General features: G+C 52.8%; 4 protein-coding genes across 4 annotated transcripts; 2 read left to right on the forward strand and 2 right to left on the reverse strand.

Annotated features, from left to right (window-relative positions):
- Nucleotides 1-546: 546 nt before the first annotated feature.
- Nucleotides 547-3,894, reverse strand: B0T26DRAFT_772062 (DNA topoisomerase). The gene is made up of 6 exons (XM_060446556.1): nt 3,383-3,894; nt 3,113-3,310; nt 2,875-3,053; nt 2,644-2,813; nt 1,186-2,543; nt 547-1,078 (listed from the first exon to the last, which is right to left on the reverse strand). Exons 1-6 carry the CDS (start codon nt 3,464-3,466, stop codon nt 1,028-1,030), a joined length of 2,040 nt encoding a protein of 679 aa, XP_060298848.1. The 5' UTR covers nt 3,467-3,894; the 3' UTR covers nt 547-1,027.
- Nucleotides 3,895-4,256: 362 nt separating this feature from the next.
- Nucleotides 4,257-5,550, forward strand: B0T26DRAFT_740003 (uncharacterized protein; the record flags this gene model as incomplete). Its single annotated transcript, XM_060443791.1, has 4 exons — nt 4,257-4,616; nt 4,688-4,752; nt 4,843-5,066; nt 5,135-5,550. 4 exons carry the CDS (start codon nt 4,257-4,259, stop codon nt 5,548-5,550), a joined length of 1,065 nt encoding a protein of 354 aa, XP_060298849.1.
- Nucleotides 5,551-7,732: 2,182 nt separating this feature from the next.
- Nucleotides 7,733-8,347, forward strand: B0T26DRAFT_750267 (uncharacterized protein; the record flags this gene model as incomplete). The annotated part of the gene is made up of 1 exon (XM_060445199.1): nt 7,733-8,347. The coding sequence occupies one exon, from the start codon at nt 7,733-7,735 to the stop codon at nt 8,345-8,347; it is 615 nt and encodes a 204-aa protein (XP_060298850.1).
- Nucleotides 8,348-9,318: 971 nt separating this feature from the next.
- On the reverse strand, nt 9,319-10,085 carry B0T26DRAFT_740004 (uncharacterized protein; the record flags this gene model as incomplete). The annotated part of the gene is made up of 4 exons (XM_060443792.1): nt 9,319-9,485; nt 9,566-9,875; nt 9,948-9,981; nt 10,039-10,085. 4 exons carry the CDS (start codon nt 10,083-10,085, stop codon nt 9,319-9,321), a joined length of 558 nt encoding a protein of 185 aa, XP_060298851.1.
- Between the last annotated feature and the right edge of the window lie 4,741 nt (nt 10,086-14,826).

Here is a 14,826-nt window from a genome sequence, read left to right on the forward strand (position 1 = left end):
GCCCAAATGTCGCAACATCTGCCCCAGCTGCTGCCCCAGCTGCATGTTGGAAAGCCAGCTGACCCCGTCATTTTCGGGCCTTGGGTCTGCTCTTTGTCTCGTTCTCTTTTTTTCGCGCAAAATTGTGGGCGGACAATTTTATCCTTTGTGTGATGCTACGTACTGCTAAATAGGTAGAAAGAATTACGGGGAATATGGAAATAATCGGGCGTTGCACCAAAACCAGAGGAAGTTGTCAAGGTACCTACGTATTATCCTACGGTTCTGCCGATTTGTGTCTCACGTGTTCCGACTCCTCTTCGAGGCTTGAGCTGCCTTGCCTTACCACCACCAAGCACCACCCCCGCGTTTTGTTTTGTTCCTGGCAATGGCACCCGGCCCGTCAAGCCTGGACTGGCTGGGTGAGGTATTACTTGTGCCATGAGTGATAGTGAGGTGAGCATGGCGTACAGTATGTGCAGCACTACCAGCTTAGCTCACTCAACTGGCCGCCCCCCGCTGGGCCGAAAGCCCTATCCGATTTGTCTATCTCCACCCTGGGCCACGCACATTTGTTGCGAGACTCGCATTCTCATCAATTGAGATGTTTCTTGCCTATGTGATGTGGGGTTCTTGCTTGTCGTGGGCGCCATGGTAGTCCTTGGATGGTGCCATCGGCTTTGGCTTCATCCACTCCTTTTGTCACAGTCCCAATTGAGTGGATAGCAATCGGTTTTCAGTGACAAACCCCTCTCGTCAGTCGCGTTCTTGGTGATGTTACACAACACAGCCAAACATCCGGATATCGGAAGCCGGTGCCAGTCGGGACTTGGGCAGTGCCCATGTGCCATCGGCCTCATTCCCGTCCGGTGCAAAGCTTTGCTTCTGTGTAGGTCACATCCGGTTTGGGCATTGCAGCATCTTCTCCACACATACACCAACATGTTTGCGGGGCAGCTTTTGGAGGGCCACGGGCAGCAAGCATTGGCTCCTGTATCAAGCCATATCTGCAAGCTGCGTTGAGGTTCCCACGTCGTCGACCAAGGAGCTACCCCGCCCCTGCTGCTTGCCAGCCCGGGAAGACATATTGCCTGCAGGCCTGTTGGTTGGAATGAGTTAGAGGCTGCGATCTATGGGAGGCGGAAAAAGGAAAAGACAAAGTGGCAGGGGGTTGGGGATGGTTGAGACGTGTTTGGGACAACTTACGGCCCTGAGAATGTGGACTTCGTGGTTTGACTGATCATAAACGTTGCGGAACTTGGCCACGTTTTGTTCGAGGAACTCCCGTTTAGAAGAGGTGCCTTCGCAGATGGCCTTCATCTGGAGCTCCATTTCCTTGCGGAGGAATGGCTTGCCGAGACTGGTGTCGAGGTGCATCCGGTCGAACCCCTCTATGAGGGCCATGCCGAGGCTGGTTGGGATAAACTCCTTGACGCCTCCGCCTCCGCCTCCGCCTCGCCTGCCAGAACCACCCCCACGCCCACCCCGCCCACGGCCTCGGCTACCGCGTCCACCGCGTCCACCTCTTGCTGGAGGCGGGTCGCCTGCGTCGTCGTCGGCGTCGGCGTCCTGGTTCGCGGCTCGGCCGCTTCGCTCCGCCGTCGTCACATACTGCCGTTCTTGGATCTTTTCAATATGCTGAGCCATTGTTGCGTCAGTGCCGATTCCATTTGCGTCCATAAGAGCAATGAGATCGGCTTCGGTGAGGTATCCGGGTGGGCTCGTCTTACCCTCGGCGATCATTGCTTCAGTGGGCTCAAACTGCTCGCCGACGGTGAACTTGGGCAGCATGGCTGTTCCGGTCCATTTTTCGTAAGGATAGACGTCTAAGAAATTGCGCTCTAGCACTATCACGCCGTGCGCAACGAAGGTTTCGTCTCCATAGAGGATTTCGATGTCTGTGGCAACGCCTTTGGCGTCCTCGGAACAGCACGCGAGGAAGCGACGAACAACGAGCTCGTAGATCTTCTTCTCGTTTTCGTTGGAAAAGGCGCTCTTTGCCGCATATATAATGGGGTGTATTGGCGGGTGGGCCTTGTCGTCGTGACGGCCTTGGCGTGGTTGCTGGAAAGCTCCGTCGTCCAGGTTCTGCGCGAACTCGCCCCATCCCCACGGGTGGTCTTGGCGGTTGTCTTGGGTCTGCTTCTGTACAAGAGCTCGGAGATTCATGGCCTTGTCGAAGCGGTCAGTTTCCGTTCGGGGGTAGCTGATGAAGCCCCCATTGTATAGTTTCTCTGCCACCGTCATAGCTTCCTGGCTAGTCATGCGGAGGAAACTCGTGGCCATCTTCTGGAACTCGATAGTGGTAAGAGGGAGCGGCTTCCATTTCTTGGTCGGCTTCTCCCGAGAGCTGGCGACCCTTGCTTTTTTGGCTTCCAGACAGCTCTCGTAGAGGATGATGACCGACATGCGGTCGAAGAGCCTGTGCCTTGACCAGTTGAAGTTGACCTTGATTCCTTCTCGTTCATGGACTACCTTGATGGCCCAGAACGTCTCGGGCACGAAGTTCTTGATACGAGAATAACGGTCTACGACAAAGCCGAGCGTTGGAAACTGGCAAGAGCCTTGCTTTTGTTCAGTTGGTGTGCGCATAGAAATCAGGGCAACATTTTTTTCCCCTTATTATTTTCATTTTTAATTTCAGAGGGGTGGGGATGAGCTTACCGTAGCTGATTATGAGTTCAGACAAGGGACCTCCAAGGTTGCGGAGGGTTTTAGTCAAGAAACGAGTGAAAGCGGCGCCGATGCGTAGATCGAGTTCAGTGCGCGCAGAGACGGCATCGACCTGTCTGTCGTCCAGATCGACCAACCGCTGGGCAGCAGTCAATATGTGACTGGGAGCATCTATTTAGCACCAGCACATGTTGGTCATTGTTGAGTTTGCAGCAAACTCACCTTCGTTCCACGTTGCTAAATCTCGCCCGTTTGATTTCGATGCGGGGGTTGCCCTTCAAGGCGGCGTCTCGAATCTCGCCTCCGATATGCTCACCCTCGCGATCGCAATCGGTCCAGATGAACAAAGCCCTGGCGTACTTGGCCTTGTCCTCGATGTTTTTGGCGGTATCCTTGGATTGCTGGGGCCCCCGTGTTAGTGCGGGCACAGAAAGAGCAACAGGGCGAACGTGCAGCTTACATCCGCGACTTTGGTCAAGACGGGCGCGTGGAAAAGACGATCCGGGGGTGGCCAGTCCCACGTTGAGAACTCGGGGGGGAATTCGGCATGGGTGAGGTGGCCCGAGACGGCCGTCATGGTCACGGAGCAGTTTCCCCATGGCGGGCCAAAGTTGAAATCGAACTCGTAGTTTTTGATGTACGTATTACGCGTGGGACTCTGATGTTACAATTAGTCGGCGGTTCCTATAAACTCCACGAGGAAGAGCGCGGCTGGACAGCAGAAACACACAGTTCGGAATTGGCCGCCTGAGAGGTGTGTGGCGACCGCCTTGGAGATAGAGGGCTTCTCAGCCACGCAGAGGATTCGCGTCATGTCGGGGGTGGTGCGAGCGTTTGTGTTGCGCGGCGCAAAATCGCAGAGACAACCTCTGCACCTCAAGTGAAAACGAGCACCGGCATTTAGGTAGGCTGCTAGTAATTGGATAGAAGGAGCCAAACTAGGCCGAGTCTACGGCCCTGCGCTGCCTGCTGTATGTTCTGGCAGTGGAGGTTGCGCGTAGGTAGAAGAAGGCGCGCTCCTTCGTCGTGTTTTGCGGCTACTTGGCAAGGCAAGCATGACCTGGTATGCTTCTCCGGACCCAGTTTCTTCAAGTTTTCCGGACCGGGTTAGGTTACTTCCAGCTCGTAGCACCCACGAGACAACTTTGGGTCCTTTTACCTCTTGCCCGGGACAAATGCATGAAGCAATAGCCAGTCTTGATCCCTGGCCCTTGGTTATCCGCAAGTGTAGTTGAGCTTGCCTTGGCTCTTATGCATGTAAGCGGTAACGGGGAGTGGAGACGGAAGCCGCTTGTTATGCGTATCGACGTGCGTATTGAACGCGGCACATCCGTAATACATATTGTTCGGATTTGTACACACAATACCTTACCTGGTAGTTGCCCGCACCAGCTAAAGCTGGCTGTGCCTCATATGACGCGCACACTAACTGCGCCTTTCTTTGCAGACCAGACCAGACGGTTGCAGGTAGCGCGCATTTTAATCTTCCCAAGACAGATAGATAAACACACGGCTACCTTTCAAAGACTTTTGGTAACCGACATAACTCGTGAGCAAACAGACGCAATTACCAATTGCGATCCATATCTACCTTACCTGGCACAATGGCGCTCCCAGCTCTGCACGCGCTGGAAGAGTGCGCCGACTTCTCCAAAACGATCCAGCCCTTCATCCCCCAGCTCTACACCCTCCCCCAGAAGCTCGTTGACGTGATTGCGGGCCGCGAGAGCTTCCTCGAGCTCTATGTGGACACCAATCCGCTAGTGTCGGGGTTCGCCATCTCGCTAGCGCTCGGCGCCGTCTTCCTCGTCGTGTCGGAAATCAACCACAACTATTCGCAGGTCGATCGGTGCTGGAGCATTCTACCAACCCTCTACATTGCCCACTTTGATGCATGGGCCCGTCTAGCCGGCGTTTCCAGCGCGCGCATCGACGTCGCCCTGCTCTTCAGTACCCTATGGAGCGTAAGTCGAGTCACCCGCCTGCCCGCCGAAGAAAGGGCTTGGCTGATCAGTTTGTGCTGGCTTCTGCTTAGATCCGTCTCACCTTCAATTATTGGAGAAAGGGCGGCTATTCTGTTGGATCCGAGGACTACAGATGGTGGGTTTGCATGAGTTACCTTACACCTTGTTCATCGTCTGACCGACCGGCTCAATAACATGAACACTAACACACGTGTGCATCGGAAAGGGAAATCGTTCGCAAAAACGTGCCCACAGCTGTCTTCCATGTTTTAAACTGGACCTTTATTGCCTTTATCCAGAGCATCTTGCTTTTTCTGATCGCCGCGCCAGTGTACATCATCCTGCTGGCCTCCCGCTTCGAGCCCAACCTCACCAGCGCGGACCTTGCTTATGTGACCATTGAGCTAGGTCTCATTCTCACCGAGTACATTGCGGACCAGCAGCAGTGGAGTATGGCTTACATCCAGGCCCTTACTCAGAAACATGGGCTCATATGCTGACTTTATCGCCCACTTCAGACTACCAGGGAGCCAAGAAGGAATACCAAAAGGCCGCAAAGGTTCCGCGCGGGTGGAGCCAGCTTGACCTGGACCGCGGCTTTATCGCCTCTGGCTTATGGGGATATAGCAGACATCCTAATTTCGCTGCCGAGCAGTCCATCTGGTTCTTCCTCTACCAGTGGAGCTGCTACGCGACCAACAATCTTTACGGCTGGTCCGCCGTCGGGGCCTCGTTCCTCATCCTTCTTTTCCAAGGGTCGACCTGGCTGACGGAGCTCATCACAAGCGGCAAGTACCCCGAATATTCTCATTACCAAAACAGCGTGGGGATGTTTGTTCCAACAAGGCTCTCTTCTTACAAGACGCCTGTCGTCAAACCCAAGATCATCCGGACAAGCGAGCTTGCCCAGAGACAAAAGCAAAAACAGAAGTGATACACGCCTGGCCTACCGAGAGGAATCGCCCAAATACAAGGCAGGCGTGGTTTCTACCTACGGCATGAGAAGCTGCTTGCCAACTTGGACGCTACTTCACCTTCGTGTAGACATGGATTGACGGGTTGGCCGCGCATCTCTTGGCCGACGCACTACGTAACGGAGATGGGGCTGACAGCCACGGCCCTAGCAGGGCGGGACCGGGAACTGGTGCCGAGGAGGGAAACAGCCCTGCGACAGGGAAGGATCAACGTGTAGCACAGGCCCCAGCAGGTGGGCAGTGCCAAGGCCAAGAAAAAGGATCCCATCAATATCCAAGGCGTTTCCAGGCGCATTCGAGAAACTTGTAGATCTTTAATAACTTTGGACAGCGGAGACAGAAAACAGCGTTGCATGCATATGCTAACCCGGCTTTCCAGGTAACTTGAAGCGACGGCGACCTGCTGTCGGTTTTCCTAGCGGTTCAGTGATGTGCTCCGGCTGGTAATTACTCCTCGACCAAAGGTAGGGCGACTGCGGGCGGAATGCTAAACGATGCCATCGAGGGAGGTCCTACCACATGCGCCAGGTTTTTTGCTTGCTCGAGATTGGCCGCCTGTTTCGGGACGCGGGATTGAAACGTGGGTTCTCGGGCTCGTGTGTGTGCTCGCGTGTGACGCACGTGTCGTGGTCGGCGGCCCCCGACGGCCCAACGCCGGGAATCAAGACCGCCGCAAACTCCGGCTAGTAAAATCATCACTTTAATCTTGGTCACCTATTTTTGGGGCGCAGCAAAAGACCGAAAACAAGATGGTCAAGACGGCAATTTAAACAAAACAATCACGCATCAAGTCAGAGTCATCTTCATCTTTTCAGCGTTCGTTCTGTTTTGTTTGTTGTCTCTGATAACCCAGGAATAGTCGATAAAGGGGGGGGGGGGGTTGTTTTGCTTTCACAATCCTCCCCCCATCCTCATGCCACTAACGGCATGGCGGGTCGGGGGGCGGCGGCCCCAAGACCGGTCGGTTGTGCCGCAGGCCAACACGTGTGGGCGGGGGGAGGCCGTTTGCGTCCAAGAAAAAAAATGAAAAAAATGTTGCAGAAGGTCCCGCCCTGGCCGCCTCCCTCCCGGCCGGAGAGAAGAGAGAAAAAATAAAGATGTCTGAAGAAGATACATAAGCGTTGTAATCCCTTCTGAATGGTCTCACCTTTTTTTTTGGTCAGTTTCTCCCATCTTTCTTACTGTTTTGTTGTTGTTTCCCCCTCCCGGCCGCAGCAAAGTTTCCGGGCTGGTCGTCAGCCGGCCTGAATTATTGTTTTTTTTCTCTGTACAGACATTTTATTTCGATCACGATACCTGGCGTCACCGTCGTCACTAATCTTTTTCCCCCTCAAACTTAAACACTAAAACAAAAGGCAAAAACACACCAAGAAAAGGGGGTCACTGAAAAGGTCACCTGCTCACCCGCTGCCGTTTAATGGAAACCTCTGGACCGTGCAATTCGACTGTTTGAGTTCCGCCTGTTGCTCACCGACAGCTTATCTGATCACTCATTCATTCTCTCTCGGGCTTTCGGCTTTCCAAGGACTTCCCTCGCAATTTTTTTTCGCCTCCCGTTCTTGCAAGGTATCCACTTCGCCGCCGCCGAAGGAGATAACGCGTGCCGGGCCCCGTATTTTCCCATCGGTATCCCCGTAGATCGTTTTCCGGCTCTCTCTGTCGCCCTCTCTATCTATCTATCAGTCTGTCTGCTTCTGTTTCAAGCGGCTGTCAATTAAGCTTCCGGCCAAAGATCAAGTTGGGGGCCGTGGACAATTCTAGGGGGGAGATCTACAAGCCGCTGGCGGCATCCGAATTGTGCGAGTGTGTGTGTGTCCCTACTTGGGTTTCGTTTCCTTCCATATATACGCCATCCCATAAATAAACTTTCAGGGGCTGACCTAGCAGCAAAGAAGGCGAAAAAAGTCTATTTAGCTTTGTAAACGGAGGCTCGGAGTCTGACTCGGACAAGTCTTGTGCGGGGGGTACATATATTTAAAGTCTATATCCAAAGGGGAAACTGCCCACTTTCGGCCTCCCGCTAAAACAATGGCAGAGGACCCATACTACGATCTCTTCTTCTCCCCCATCCTTGTCACCCAGTCGAGCTCTCTCCCTCTCTCGCTATTCGAAACAACTCGTCCGTCACACTCGCTAGCAAGAATGGCTCCTACTGCTACCACCGCCACCGCAACAGTCAACATCCAGAAGAACGCCGTCTCGTCCCCAGACGAGCACGTCACTCCCCTGGAGTCGCCCACCGACTCGGCCGTCTCGAGCTTCTTTGCGCCTGCCTCCTACCGGAGCTCCATCTCGTCCGTCTCGTCGTCGTCCGAGTTCCCAGCCAAGGAAGATCTCGATACCAACAACAAGGCATCCCAAGAACACCAAACAACACCGCAAGAAGAGCGGCAGCGGCAGCAGCAGCGGTACCCACCCCCGCGGCGAGTCCAGACAGCCCCAGCATCGACCACCTTCGCCTCGTCACAGCAACAGCAACAACCCACCAAGAAGCACTTAATCCGCGTCGACGCCATGTCGCGCGACTTCCCGCCGCCGGCGCGCCAGGCCACGCTCGAGGAGATGCTGGCGCAGCCGCCGGGCAAGTGGTCGCTGAAGGGCTACGTGCAGCGGGCGCGCGAGGACGTCAAGGGGACAACGATGGCCGAGGACGACGCTGCTGGCGCCGCCAAGCGCGCGCGCGCCTTTGCCGACGCCAAGCTGGCCCTCCTGCGCGATAGTGATGTGCTCAACGATAGGATCGGCGGGCTTCCGTAGAGGCGGTCTTGAGGGTTGGTGTCTGGGTCTGGTGGGGTGGGGTCTGTAGGCTAAGGTACGGGTTAGTGCAGGTTAGATCTTTTTCTGTTCCTGCTCCTGTTCCTAGCTGTGAGAATGGGAACGGGAAAGGGACCGGGGGGAGAAGAAGAAGAATTTGAGAGAGGGGGAGAGGGAGAGGGAGAGGAAGAGGAAGAGGGAGGAGAAATGATGAGATATCCCAGCCGCACGCCCGCCCTGATGTCGACCGCCGAGATGCCTGGAGACGCCCATTTTTTTGGTTGCTTTTAGCGACATCTTTTGTTTCCTTTTATTTCTTTTCCCTTTTTGCAGAAATATCCAGCATTGAGATACCAGTACAGCGGCGACGAGAGCGAGAAGAGGGGGGGAAGGAGATAGTGGGAGGGGGTTCAGTTATAGTTGAGTGCTTTTTTCTTTTCCTTTTTCTTTTTCTTATGGGTCGGTCAATCGATGGGAAACGGAGCGTTGCGAAGTCTTTTTATTCGGATTTATTTGGTCTTCCCGGAAAAGGGGTTGTCGTGAACGAGAAGGATACCTAGGAAATTCGGCATGGCTTTCGCCATGGGCAAGGCGCAATGGGCGTGGGAGCGCTGCTACTCGGGGTTATTTTTTTCATCGGAGGGCCGCAGGATATTCGTCGATATTCGTCAATATACTTTTCCTCTGTTACCTGTGGCTGTTGTCCACTTTTGATGGCGGGCGCCAAATACTTGGACATGCATCGAGGAAGCCGGGCCAGCGGCAAAAAGGGGCTTGGTTGGTTTTCTGTGGCTTCCAGTGTTCACTTCTCGACCTTTGGATATCGGGGACAGGCATTGACTCTATATTTTTAGCGACACGAGCCTATTGAAGGGAAAGGTGAACAAACAAAAGTACCAACAAAAGCAACTAGACTCATAGTCTGGCCGTATATGCGTGATAAGAATACAGTGGGCTACTCAAGTGCATGGCCACTAATCAAGCCGGGATGACAGCGTAAAGCCGTAGACAACCGAGGCAATAAAGCCGACCAAGTTCAGCAGCGATGAAGCGCCGTGAAGGACGGAGAACTTCTTGTTCAGAGCTTCCATCTGCTTGGAGTGCGGCGGAGCGTCGTAGCTCTTCTTGCCATCTTTTTTCTCTGTTTCCGCGGGTGTTGGGTTAGCAAACGCCAGTATCTTTGTAGAATAGGGGGACTTGGTGTCTGTCTCTCAGACTCACGCAGCAGCCTCCTCTCATCCATGCACCGCGTCGTGGCCGGCCCGACGACGGCGAGGTTCGCCAGGCCGGTCAAGAACACGGCCGCAATAGGCACAAGCACACCCCACCTGTTGACAGGGTCCAAGACGCCAGCGATGCCGCCGCTCGGACTCGCGCCGCCGAGCACCGTCCCGGCCGCCGGATACGTGAGGGCCAGCACGGCGGGCAGCGCCGTCTGCATGGAGAAGTAGATGGGAAATATTTTGGCCATGAGCGCCGCGAATTGCGGGCGTGTCAGGACCTGGAACGAGACGATGCCGCCCACGAATGTCTAACGAATAGGGGGACGGGCGTGTGAGCGAGATTAGGGAAGGATACCAGGGCAAGCTGAGGGTAGCCTTACATGGAAAAACGTAGTCCCCAAGAGAGTACCATAGCTAAGTAAGTCAGTGTTAAATCTCGTCCTGTTTGCAGACGGTCAACGGACGACATACCTAAGGATGTGGTAAGGAGCGGGGGAGAAGAGCCCTGAACCCGCCATTTGTCCAAATTCACTAGTAAGAGAGAGAGAAAGGAAGAGAGAGAAAAATGGAATGCACAAGAAAAAGAGAACAAGCAGGTCATAAGTACGGGAGGAGTGGTTTGTTTCTATTGTCTTGATGTCTGTGTTGGATGATCTTTGTATTTCTGTCCTTTCTTTGCTGACGGAGAGATGTCGTTGCCAGCAGCATCCCAACACGGGATCGTCCAATGGATGAGCTGATTAGTGTTTCAAACCAGGCGTATTACACAATCTAATCCCTAGAAGCTTGCCCTACGAGGGGTCAAAAACCGGGGTACTTGGGATCCAAAAACGGGTCCCTCATTCCCTCTGTTAGTGACCCACGGACCTGTGTAAAATTGACCGTTATAAAACGGTGACTTCCGTTTTCGAACAGGCTGCCTCCCACCCTATGCCCCGCTGAAAGAGACCCCGCCTCGCGATAAGCCAAATTGATAGCTAGCCGGCTCGGTCGGAATACGGTCCCCAGCGTGCATGCCGCACCCTCTGTTCTCGCTTCGAGCGAAATTCAAGCTCGTCTAATCGTCGCACGAGCAATTAAAGGCAGTCGAATACAAATCACTCGCGACGACTTGGCCAGCGCTAGAGTATTAGGTCAATGCCAGTGGCTTGCCGCTGTTGATGTGGTTCTTGCGTAGCATCTAAGACTCACGGTGGATAGGTGCCAACTACCTCCAAAAATGGGATATGCGGGTTAAAGCCCCTGTTGCGGCTTGTTACTGCTTGCTTGCATCCAATTTTTGTGGGTAGTGGGTACAGTTGGCTGACAAAGCGAAGGCCAGCTGGCCTACCCTGCTTGTCTGCCCACCTTGTCTGCCACCTTATTTATCCACGGTGACCCGGACGCGGGACCACGGGACAACGGAACCACTGTTATTGGTTACGTAGATAGATATATACGACGACCGTACCCACGGTCTTAGATAGTTCTTGCTTGGTTCTTCAAGCAAGCAATACACATTCACCGCACTCATACACTTTGAGTGGCATTCCAATTTGACTGTATTACCCGTGCGATAGGAGCTTCCCCTTTGTTCTATCTTCATAATTACCAACCCCAGCATCCTGTGGAGCCCGTGCTCCCTTACAGACAGACGACCCTAACAGTCGAGTGGTTTGTAATATATAGGATATATATGGCGAATTATAATAGACCGATATCTGGACTCTACGTGTACGTCTAGACGTACATGATCCAATTCGGCATCGACCGAATTATATTAGTCAATGGTCCGCCCCTAGCTCCTCGATGTATATGGTCTGGATGTATCCGTAAGAACGCTTATAACAAATGATCCTCAGATAGGGCTAGATACCTTTATGTTCCTATGAACGATGCTCCGCGTTATTAATGGGCTGAAGCTGGGATACTTTTATGATTATCCTCCTTAGCTCTAATCTATGTACTGTCGGAAGTCATTGATCACTTTCTCTGAGTACTTCAATCGCGCCAAGTCCCTATCATAACACTGATTGCAGGTACGTACTAGCGTAGCTTTGCGTCCCCTCCCCCGACGCAGCTCTTCCTTGATACTTACCTAGACACGAACTCCTCGCTAACATTTATTGCTCACCGAGGCGTGGTGGCTGGGGGATTGTCTTCCGGGGACTCTGGACACATTTCCTCGCTACATGAGGACCTTCTCGTCCGTCGACTGCCATCATTGATCATAACAGCCGTCTCTCTGATGAAGGACATTCGCTACCTTAACCTACGACTGAACTCTATTCGTGGATTGCCGAACGACTACTATTATAGTCCGCATCTCTATAATATGTTGTTGAGCACCAGGTGGAACAGCGTCAAGACCTTGCGAATTGAGGGGCATTTTTTTGTCTGGCCGATCATCCAACAGCTGGTACCGAACCTGGAGGGCTTGCCCCTGAGTTCCTGTACCAACTATAGCCACTATTGGTCGGCGGTCGAGCATCACCCTAACCTGAAGAGACTCTCAGTCGCTCGCAACGACTTGTGGCGCGATGTCGCACCGCAGAGATTTTCCAGACGGTGTAGCCTTCAGCGCGGACGCATCGACCATTTCTGTCCCACCATTTCCCAGGCGGTTTGACAAATCAACAGGGACTTCAAGTCGTTGTAGTAGTTGCCAATAGGCCGCACCTGCTCATGGGAGGGCACCTGGGGGCGGACTGCGGTGATTGACCTCAGCGTAGTGTTAAGCTAGTCTTCGTTCATAGCTGAACCGCTCATCTTGGCTTTACTAAAGTATGGTTATGAGATACACCAATGTCAATTCAAGTCGAAATAAAGACAAGAGAGTCCAACAAGAAGCCGGGGCAAACGAAACAGGCACAAGGGGTTGAAGGGGAAAAGAGATTGGGTAAAAAGAGAATTATTATTGAGAAAATCTACTCGCACGTTAGAATTATCTTCCTACACGTTAAAATGGCCGAAAGGTACATTCGCTCGTTGACTCAGCCAATTACTAACCTGCATGGGTCCAATGGCACCGCCATAGCTGCAGTTACAATTGACATCAATCGCACTGCCAAATGCCCGCATTGTAAGCTTCCGACCGTAGATGTGTTCAAATCGCTCAATTCTGCAGTAAAATCCGAAGGGGGCCTTTTATCACTTGATTACATAACATGGCCGAAAATACACCTAGCACTCGTTGACAGCCCTGGCAGTCGCTGATGTCAAATGCAGCGATAAGCAGGGCAACGCACGTATTCCACTTCAATTGTGTTGTTTTTTTTCTCTCGTGAAAGGCTTGATGCAGGCGCGTCTTTCCCGGTTGGCGGTGTGCGGGCCATCTCCGGAAGTGGTCTTATTATACCCACAGTCAGAGCACCACTCTAAGCAACAGCTAACAGCTTCGTACCAACTGCCTGCTTTTAAGCCCCACCTTATGCCACCAGCCAACTCTTCAACCAAACACATCACCGAAGTCGTCAATCCACTCTACGGTTTTGACACGCAGTCGGCTTCAATTGGCCATGGTGATACAATTGCAGCTGTAGCTCGAATTTGCGGCTGCATTGCTTGAACCATCCGGGGTGTGTAATTTTTGTGTAAATTGTGGTATTGGCTGGCCGCTAGCAATTTTGGCATGTCTTGGCGGAAAGCTAATGTATCTAACGTGTGGGAAGATAATTCTAACGTGCGAGTAGATTTTCTCTTATTCTTAGCACCGGACTGCCACAATTACAAATGTACTAATATCTAATCCTGTATCTCTCACCAGGTACAAAATGAGAACGTCTACTCGAACTATAGAATTCGTCTTAAAATACTATAATGCGCCTGTTGGAATGACAAGGTCATTCGTTCTATAGTCACTGCAGTAACCGATTCGAATGGGGTGGTTGTGGTGGTTGTATTCTGGTCTGCTCTATGTAGAAGGATCACGAACTACGGTGCGCATTGGATTTGGCGATGCCCGGAGGCTACGTGATGGTTGCGCCTCGGACACGTACCGCATAGCGGCCCGAGTGCTGATCAGCCACTGAGGCTGTGCATCCATTCCGTTGACTGGTAGTTCCCACAGCGCCAAAACCCCCCCAAAAAGGTACATTCACCACAGCATCCACACCGTGCAAGGGCTTCACTTAATCACACTCCCTGGCAACCAAATTGCGTTCCTTTTGCGTAAAAGAAAAGGACAATTAATGCAATAATATTAATGCAATATATTTAAATATTCAAATTTGTGGTGCAGTGCTTAGATTTCTACAAAAATGTCTCTGTGGGAAATACCAGTCAATCAGAGGATGCAGTCGCATGTGATTGGTCAACAGGCTGCACAGCCCCAGTGGCTGATTAGCGCGCGGGCCGCTATGCGGCACGTGCGCGAGGCGCACCCCTCACGTGACCTCTGGCATCGCCAATTCCAACGCGCATCCTGTCCCTGACCTTTTTGAGATAGAGCAAGACCAGAATACAGCCACCACAGCCACCCCATTCGCATCTGTTACTGCAGTGACTATGGAACGAATGACCGTGTCATTCCAACAGTCTCTTTATATAAAAGTGGGGTTTGAGCTTTGTAAGTACCCATAGTATGTTAAGACGAATGCCATAGTTCGAGTAGACGCTCTCTACAAAATATCCTGGGGAGAGTAACTACTGGGACAATGTATTGTCGTATCACGACCGTGCAACCAAGCCTGTCTCTCCCCGCCCCTGAATAGCGTGGTGTGTGTAACTCTGAGTCTAGAGCCTTAGACCTGATGGCTTTTTGCGAAGGAACCCCGTCGCTTCAGCCCACCTTGGGGCCCGTAACCAGTACACCTGACCATGTTTATACCAGTGCCACGAGAGATAATGACAGCAGTGCGGCTTCACCTAGGTCAGGCGCCGTAAGACGGCATCGCAGCCTCGCTACCATTTATTTCAAGAAGCTGAGCTCTCGAATTCCTTGGTCTTTACTTGGGACAATCGGCATGCCCGCCCGACGCCAACAATACGCGCCAGCAAGCCAGGCAGCTGCCCTTCATCCCTTAGTCGTGTTACAAGCCACAATGGTTGATTGGCCGAGGTGCCGCTTGCGTCTTGGGGGGCCGCGTTTTAGGTCGCGAGGCTTTGGAAATGGAGGGGTGGGGGAAGCGGACTTAAAAGGCTGGGCAAATCCCTTTGAACTGGCAAAGGGTGAAGTGTCGGACCTTTCTATTTAAACACGACCTCAGCTGTCTTTCCAGTCTCAGCAAAACTGAGCCCAGACGGAGCCATTATATCTCCCCCTCAAAACTTTCCCCATGA

The sequence above is a fragment of the Lasiosphaeria miniovina genome (assembly GCF_030549165.1).
Source record: "Lasiosphaeria miniovina strain SMH2392-1A chromosome Unknown B0T26scaffold_3, whole genome shotgun sequence".
Classification (NCBI taxonomy): domain Eukaryota; kingdom Fungi; phylum Ascomycota; class Sordariomycetes; order Sordariales; family Lasiosphaeriaceae; genus Lasiosphaeria; species Lasiosphaeria miniovina.